The sequence below is a fragment of the Gavia stellata genome, chromosome 9, assembly GCF_030936135.1.
Source record: "Gavia stellata isolate bGavSte3 chromosome 9, bGavSte3.hap2, whole genome shotgun sequence".
NCBI classification, from domain to species: domain Eukaryota; kingdom Metazoa; phylum Chordata; class Aves; order Gaviiformes; family Gaviidae; genus Gavia; species Gavia stellata.
Window position 1 is genome coordinate 10,437,206 of NC_082602.1, and position 9,306 is coordinate 10,446,511.

At 37.3% G+C, this 9,306-nt stretch overlaps 1 protein-coding gene across 8 annotated transcripts in view; it reads left to right on the plus strand.

The window, feature by feature from the left end:
- The window catches only part of LDB3 (LIM domain binding 3), a 131,929-nt gene extending 122,853 nt beyond the window's left edge, over window positions 1-9,076 (plus strand). For all 8 annotated transcript variants that reach the window (XM_059821501.1, XM_059821502.1, XM_059821504.1 and 5 more), the window contains 3 exons: window positions 712-832; window positions 2,285-2,400; window positions 4,385-9,076. In XM_059821501.1, the coding sequence (XP_059677484.1) occupies window positions 712-832; window positions 2,285-2,400; window positions 4,385-4,474 (327 nt within the window). In that variant the 3' untranslated portion in view covers window positions 4,475-9,076. The remainder of the gene's footprint in view (window positions 1-711; window positions 833-2,284; window positions 2,401-4,384) is intronic.
- The last annotated feature ends 230 nt before the right edge of the window (window positions 9,077-9,306 follow it).

Genomic DNA, 9,306 nt, shown 5'->3' on the forward strand with positions numbered 1-9,306 from the left:
AGTGAAGCAGCAATAGAGATTGCTCCATACTGAATAGAAGAAAGAAGCCGATAAAATCTGGATACTCAGTTCAAGAGAACATCAGCTGCACAGAATTTGGTTTTTTTGTGATGAACACATGGCCTAGGAACAGACACACAGATTCATTTTCACTAATCACATAAGTTAAAATCTAAGAACCTATTTTTTAAATTTTTTTTTTAGATTTTCACATTAGTTCATGAAGCATTCTTGTGAGAAGCTTAAGTAAGTTAGTACATAATCTAAGTTGCTTTGAAACATCACACTTAAATCACTTATCCCCTGCATGCATTTCTTGGTCTTAGACAGAAAATTACTCTTTAAAATTTATTTAACAAATCATACTATTGCATTGAAGAGTTCATACTAGTCGTGTCAAAACAGAGGAGAAAATAATCAGAATCTTTGTGCAGAATCTTTCCTGCAACAGCGACTGGGCATGTTGATACAAACAGCTGGCTGAATTATGTTGTTTCATTTTGGCAAATACATTGTTCTAGAAAGTTTGGAGTCCTACTTCCTCTTTCTTTCCAAAGGAGCCCAATTTCTGTCACACCTCTTTCTTTTGAGGGGGGGAATTGGCTGATACAGAAGGGAAAAAATTAGAGCATCTCTACCTTGTATTTTTCTCTAGTAGGTAGTTGCAGGGCATGCTATTCTGCCGGAGATTTTTGTTTGTTTGTTTTACAGGAAGTGATGCATGCCCTAAGACAGACTTGGCACACAAGTTGCTTTGTCTGTGCTGCTTGTAAGATGCCATTTGGGAATAGCCTCTTTCACATGGAGGATGGGGAACCCTACTGTGAGAAAGGTATGGCAAACTGGACAGTTCTGCTAAGTAATCATGTGCTTCGTGTTGTATGGAAGCAACATAAGAATAAAGCAGCTGATGAACAAAATAAAATCAGTTACCCATCCAGCATGGATTTTGTTTCCACTCTTCACATATACAAGTGTTTCCCTCTCTGTATTTTTCTCCACTTTATATGATAGATTGGCAGAGCACCGGTCTTTTGCCTCTATGTCCCAGAATGCCTTACCTCATTTCTCTCCCTTATGTATTATGATACTTACCTTCCATTTCTCTCCCTACACTTTTTTCCCTGTCCCCCTCCCTTCCCTGGTAGATTCTGCTCACTGGAAATCTACATGTTATGGGGTGTAAAATACTTCTTTTAGGGTTTTGGTAGCACTTCTATACAGTACGTGTGGGTTGCTGCCCAGATTCTCTCTACTAAGTTGCTTGAATTATGAACTCTGATACTGCTACCTCACCCTAAAACTGATCAACCAACATATATGAAAATATAGCTCTGCTCAGATGTGCAACACATGGTAGTGCAGAATTTGTTTTCTGAGTGCTGCAACAAATGAACTGCTTCTTGCCAACTAAGAAAGAAAAAGGCCAGGTTTTCCCAAGCTATGGAAAGGGTAATATGGTTTAATAAATGGTGCTTGCCATGCAAATGAGTTGCCTGACATGATCAGGAAGCAGGTTAAGGTGTAAGTGGTATTCCCTTTGTAAGCCCTGCCTTGTCCATTTAATGAGCTTCTGGCCTACTTATCTCTGGAGATTCCTTCCTTATGGTTGCGCAAATCAAATTTTACAAATCAGAGTAACTCTTAATGAAGAATGAAAACCATACAGCATGACTGACTTGGCACCTACCCTTTAAAACTGGAGGTTTTGCCATAACCTCTAATGACTCTCACAAATTCCATATACCCTTAGAATTTCTGCTAAACTTTTTCAATGTCAAGTCTTTCCAAATTGCACTTGATATTCAAAGTAAAGATATGTTAACTGGCCAGTATGGGATTTCCATAATACTCTCTCCTAATGCAGAGAGACCATAAATCCAGTCATGGAAATGTAAACTATGCTTCTACGTCACCCTTAAGGTAACACTCACTGGCCATTAGATTGTGTTTTGTATGATCGTATTTGTCTTTATAAATAGCTTCCACATACATTAAAGCTAATTTAAAACTAATGTGAGAAACATAACTTCAAAGTTCATTAATTTTTTGTTTGTTTTCTATGTTTGTGATTACAACTGTCATGCTGACGTGGGGTTTTGCACTTGGTTTATATTTAAATAATGAAAGAAAAGAAGCAAATTTCAGTGTGTTTCAGTGAATGTAGTAGGAAACTGAGCAAAAACAATCCAAAAATCCATCCTCTGGAAACTTTCTATTTCTCTTGGATTTAATATGATCATGTTAAGAGTTTGTTCTAAGTTTGCTTTTTGTTTTATTTTAGATTATATTGCTTTGTTCAGCACCAAGTGCCATGGCTGTGATTTTCCTGTTGAAGCTGGAGATAAATTCATTGAAGCTCTTGGACACACTTGGCATGATACCTGCTTCATTTGTGCTGTAGGTTCTATACCAAATACTATCTATTTTTTTATACTCATAAATTGAGAAGCAACATTAGAAGACCTGAAAGCAGGAATGATGAACATATGCCTAAGGATGCAGAGAGACTGAATTCCATCTTTTACTTGCAGATGGAGAAGGAGGGGAGTCATTTCTCTTCTCCTCCATAAACTTTTACTAGAATTATTAAATTTGACCATCGCAAGTGAGTGCTTTCTAATAAAACATCCAGTTTTAGAGAGTACATACAGTAATACATAGCACTATTGCTGGTACTCTTTCCAGTGTTTACCAAATAAAGATAAAGCAGGATTTAAAATAAATTAACACCATACTGAACAGTATAGCCATAATCTTACTTACAAAGCAGTGCAGTTCGTATTTCCGTGCAGAACACTTGTTGAAACTTGCAAAAAGGAGTCTGTTTAGAGAGAATGAATGGTAATTAGCATAGAAGTTGGTCAAACTCATCAATCTGTGGTGTGCATACAGCTATATAGTGTGGCCATATTCCCACACTCTGTACACAAAGTAGTAAAATCTGTATGATAAACAGTACTTTTCATATGGTTCTAATATAACTGTGCTGCTCTACAACATATTATTCCTAATGTAATAATACCTAGAACCTCTAACTAGCTAAAAATAGTATGTTGGCCACACCAAAAATGACAGTGACAATTTCTAATGGTTGTTGAACTCTAAAATTTAGGTTGAAGAGCAGAGAGTATAGACATGTTTATAAATATCTATAGCTAAACTAGCTACTGGTCTTTCAAGAGTACATGGAAGTGAGTGACAAAGTGTCCTGTGAAAATTGAAGTCTTTTTGAAATTCTAACATAAAGGAATACTAAGACAGCGAGTTTCCTTCACCAACTAACAGCTATTAGTCACTTTTTTTAAAAGACACTTTCTCTGAATATTTCGTGTTCTTTTTTACTTGTTCATTTAACTGCATTCTTATGTATTTATGTAAATTAGCAACCCAATTTTCTGTGGAGGTGACAGTTTTACTAATGCAGTTCTTAGAGCGTTTTTTGTTAGGAGCTAACTTTCTTTCAGTGAGTTAAGTAAAATAAACACGTCTCTTAATTTCTAATATGCTACCTTCATATCCTTTCACATGACTTTCCTTCCACTTGCAGTAGCACATCACTGATGTTATCACTCACTGGTCTTCAGCCTGCCATAAGCATTAGGGACAACACTTATTCTTATGCCTAGATTCTGATGTGTTGACTTCCTTAAGTGGTTCTGGTCAACTCTGACCTTGCAAGTGGTGTTGCACTACCCTGCATAGATATCTGTACAATTCCAGGGCAGTTTAAGCTGATCTAAACCTAGGCTGCCCTGCCTCAGCCGTGCATTCTCACATGCTTTGTTACACCAGCAGTTACGCAGCAGGCAGAGAACTCTATGGGTTGAAGAATAACCTGGTAAGAATAAGTAATTAGTTTTCAATGATACCGGCTGTCTGAATGACTCACTCCTTGATCACATAAGCCCCCGTACCAAGACAAAGCAATAATAGGAATGAGTATCTAATGGTACCATGGCACCTAACCAGAACTTTTGTAAAATCGTAAGTTACAAGGATCAGAATCTAGGTCTTGAAGTCTGAGCTAGCTGCATGTGCTCGAGCATGCCACTGTCCTTTGACGGCCTACACAAGCACTCCTGGGACATGCCAAAGCTGCCTAGGGAATCGTGCACTTAGACTTCATTTTAATGGAAACTAGTGAACTTAGCGGGTAGTGGTGGCAGGAAAGTACAGAAAGGAGAGCTGACGCAAACCAGAGCCTAACCTCAACACGGAGTAGGAAAACTACCAAGGCATGCACTTTGATCCAGGAAATCAGATGCCTTTCTCCCAAAGAAATGTGTGGGCAGAAGAGAAATACAGTTGAAATTGATAATCATATCTTTCTCTCTCTCTTTTTTTTTTAATGATTCCTGATTGTATTTATTATTAATTCTAGGTATGCCACGTGAATTTGGAAGGTCAGCCATTCTACTCCAAGAAGGATAAGCCACTGTGCAAGAAGCATGCCCATGCCATCAATGTTTAAAAGAAGAGTTGGTAGTCAGTAATGCTGGGGAAAAGCAGATGACTAACTGGGCAATTATAAAGTTCATAACCATGGCTAGCTAGCATTTCTTTTGGTAAAAGCTAGGAAGTTGATACTTCTGAAGTTTAACCTCTTTCGTAAATGCAGAACATGCTTTTGCAAGGTTCATACAAAAACCTACTGAATGAACAGTCAAAAACAAATGAACTGGTCCATTATTAGAGCAACAGTTGGGGGAAATATTGAAATTAACTAAAAACTGTTATATAAAAAGTAATGCACAAATACAGTTTCAAATTAACTACCCACAGCAGTTTTACTACTTAGACCACACACTAGTGTTTAAGAACAACTGGAAAAGTCCTTTTGTAATAAGTAATTTTCTTTCATAACAAGAATGAGTAAGTGCCACGTACAAAAATATGTAGAACCAAAGGCCATAGCTTTCAAAGGGAAATAAATAGATTCAGGTCTCCTCTATCAAAAGTGAGTGCTATTCCATTATGTTGTGGTGCTACCTCATAGCATCAAATATTTTAGATTCTTTTCAAATAAGAAGTCTGCCTTTAATCCATATGTAGTTGGGAAGCCTAGGAGGCAATCTGTAACTTAGTTTGAAAATAAAGTGGAAACAGAATTAACTCCTTCCATAACCTAGTAAGATTGAGAAAAGCATGTTGGGTCAACCTTGCTAGTGCACTTGGCTTATACATGCACAATAGATTAGTTCGTTTTCAAATCATAATGGAAAAGGACAACTGGCTTTCTCCAAATTGCTCTTACAATTAATGGAATAGAGCCGGCTGGAAAGGCCAGCTTTTAATTCGAAACCAGTTTTCCTTTCCTCTTGTGGGAAAAAAATACTCAAAGTTGCTTTGGTTATCAGTGGGAGGTAGGAATCTACATCTGAACCTTCACATTGGTGAACACAGAAGACACACATCCATCTAGCAGAGCTAGGAAGTGGGAGATAGAGTTCCCTGCTCTATCCCACGTATTTAGGAAAAGAGCTTTTTTTTTTTTAGTTAGTAAACTAACATTGATTAAAAATCCGTAAGGCAACATAACACCACAGGCACATACGCTTTATTACTTTTGTTGGTTTAAACGCAACACATCTTGAATTGTAGTAGTATTTGCCATTGTAAAACAGCAGATAGACTCCAACAATTAGGATAACCATACAGTGACCTTTTCTAATATTTTAAGAATAACTTTCAAGTTGTAAACAGTTATTTATAAAACTTTTTTTTTTGCAAAAGAGCAATACTTGTAGTACTGATAATACTTTTGAATTTTTAATTTTAAATATCAATGAGTTTTGTATTGGAGACAGCAATTCTGTCTGATAGAAAATAGAGTTAAAATGGAAAGTCTGATCACTATTCAAGTTTTATTGATTTGTTTAAGTGAGAATTATGATGTGCGTATTGACAGTTTGCAGTACTGACAGTTTTGAATTAGTATTTCTGAGGCTGAGGTTGCATTCTGTGGGCCACATTCTGGTGCTATCTGGACCCTATTTTACCTTGTGTTTTGAGTAACAAGGAATGACATAGCATTGTCTGCCTGTTCCCTCCTATGGGTAATGCCCATTTTAAGAAAATTGGTGTGTCTTTTCAGGGATGAAAAACTATCAAAACTTGGGGGAGGAATAAAAGAAACTTGGAGTTCTAATATGAGAGTTAAGTTAGCTGCAGGCAGTCCACGTCTTGGACAGAAAATAACAACCTGGACTGCCTGTGGCAGTTTTGACATGTATGACTCGTTTTTATTCAGTAAGTATCTTAGTTGCCACTGATCTTAGCAGTGATCTGATCTGAGTGCTACAGGATCAGATTTTTGTATGCATGAATTATTCTAAAACACTAGTACATTATGTGCAAAGCCCTTTTTTCCTATAGCAAACAAATTTTCTGTTTTCAGTCGGTGCTGAGCTGGTGTGAATATGGTTCCATTGATGACAAAATCCAAAGATCTGGCTCATAATATTCTCTAGAGGAATAAGTTGTAATCATGGAAGTTAAATATTTTTTCACTCATATTTTACTTCATTAACTACCTTTTCATAACAGTGAGACAATTCTAGATTTCCTTTTAATTTTTTAATGTCATTCAACAAAATGGTGTTTATTATTCTCTGTTACTTAAGAGAATTCATATCTGTATATTATATACTAAGACTGCATTGAAGATATTCTTTAGGCAGATTTCTGTGTTACCCACTGACTGGAACTAGTCTCTTTCTATCAACATCGAAACAGGGAGTCAGACTCCTTGGGAGGACACAAAATGCTAGGGCTTGTGATGCCTCAGGAGAATTTCATGAGGTCTTTCGCCTCTAACCTGCATGTGTGCACCTTCCCCCTCAGTGTCCCCAAAAGCTCCCTCTTCACTGTCAGTGTGAAGGATAAAGCATTTTAGAAGATGGTCAGAGATGGAAGGCTGCAGCTTAGGGAGGGGTACAGTCTGTGCAGAGATGGTGGTAGGCAGCACAGCTGGGGCTGTCTCTTCTTCACATTCACAGGGGAGCCCGGATTGCCAGCTGAAGTGGCCCAGGTGAGCCTTCGAGTTGCTGGGGTGGACAGGGGTGTGGGAGACAGGGGTCCCAGTGTGGGCAGGGGAAGGGGGGTTTGGATCAGAGAAGGGAGAGCACCTGTGGCAGCCAAAATGTAGGGGCTCTGGGGGCCTCTAGTTGAGTGTGAAAAGATAAGGCATTGAGGAGATGGGAAGCCCTTACTGCAGCTGGGGTTAGAGGAGGGGGAATAGCTAGGTAAGGCCAGTTTCACTAAGTTGACGTGTTAGATAACTGAGGTGGGGCGGAGGGGCGAATAGTCAGTATGACTCACTACAGTCAGGGAAAGGACTTGAAGCAAGAAATTAGGGTACAAGGGGCTCACAATAGTCCAGATAGATAGTATGAATATGTATAAAAGGGGTGAGCAAGGGGGACACAGGATCCAATCTAGTAAATTTGAAGGCATTACTGCAGAAAGGTGAATGCAATTTATGTAAGCATAGCTGAGCTAGCTTGCGGAGCGGCAACAGTGAAAATGCAGCAGCACAGACTGCAGTGGGAGCCGTACTAGCTTGAGAGAGTCCTGAAAATTTCCTTTTCAGTGGGAGCCATACTAACTTGAGAGTCCTGAAAATTTCCTTGGACAGATTACCTGCATTGTAACACATGCCCTGACTCCAGCTGGTGTCTGAGCAAGTGAGATTAAAGCTAGTTTACATATCACTATATGAGGTAGTGATATCTCTGAATGAAGAACAGAGATACCCTGAGGATTATCATGTAATAAATTTCCTGTTTTGACTTGTGCTGCTTCATAATGTGGTCCAAAAATAGGCAATCCACTTACCCGCCCTTGATATCTATATTAAGATACAATTTTTGCACATATCTGAACCAGAAATTTGTGAATAATAATGTAGTATTTAAACTTTCACAGGGGTAGAAAACCACATAACTGCTGATACTCTTCTGCCACATGTCACCTTTGTGATATGGAAGGGGGAAAGATGCATAGAGATATATATATATATAAAAAATTCAGAATAGGGCCCTTCAACTATCACTGAACATAAACGCTGTACAAAAATATGCAAGATGAATAATGTTTATGTTTTATGTTTTGTAATAGATGCCTGGGACAAGTCCTAAGTTCCTCTAAATATTTCTTTTCATTCTAATTAACATGGGTTTTTACATAATAAAACAAAGATACTGTACCTCTGAATGATCAAATAAAAAGACCAGTCTTTTATCTAATTAAAAAGTGTTCAATAACTTTTCAGTCAAAGGTTTCAAAAATTATCTTAATGCTTTTTATCTTCTTCTGTTCTTTTTGCAGAACAGGGTAAACTGTTTCCAAAGACGACTGCTTTTTTTATCTGGAAAAAATACACTCTCATAACTTCTTTTTTTAGAAGTTAATTTTTACTATATTTGATTTACATATTGCACATTTCTAAAATCAATTCAAAACAAGGAAAAATATTTTACTTTGGTCCTTCAGTGGTCAGTACTTTGGGTGAAATGTTTTGTTAAAGATTATTTGTATTTATGTTTAATAATGTGAATGTCTACAGCACTGAACACACACACACTAGTGTCTAATGCTGGGCACGCTTATGTTTATTTGCAATACTTGTCTCCTGGTAGCAGATATTAATTTGTTTAGTATTTATAAATATCAGAATTTGAAACTGAGTGATTTCTTGTCTGCAGTGATCATATTAGAAGTCTAGGTTTTATAATATATTGACATGTTGACTTGATGCCACAAGTGCCCTTGCTTTTAGATATATATTTTTTCTTAAGCTCCTAGTTACTTCAGAAACAGAATGTAGTGTGGTTTATGAGGTGTGAGTAACTACCTTGCATGGATTATCTGTGCCAATGTGAATGAAACAGTCTAGTAATAAAAGGAATGTGCAAACACAGTTAAAGCTTTATGATTTGGGCATATTTATTAATATGGCACGTGAACAGCTGACAGCTTTCAGCCATGTAATACTGATAAGAAAGCATACACAAGCTTGTACTCCCTACTTCAAACCTGAAAATAAAAATTAAAAGCATTGGTTTCAACTTCATTGTATATCAGTCTTAATGTTTTATTAACCAAATAACGCTGTTTTAAACAAACAAATGTTAGTATGCTTAAAAGATGCTGTGTGCTAACAGTACATGTTGTAACTTAGCAAGACTTGTATAGTCACAGACCTTATTGTGTCAACAAATACTGTATATAGTAACTTCGTAATGAACGGGTAAATTCTGTCTTAGGTTACATCAATGCATCTGAGAACAAAGTTTGATTGCA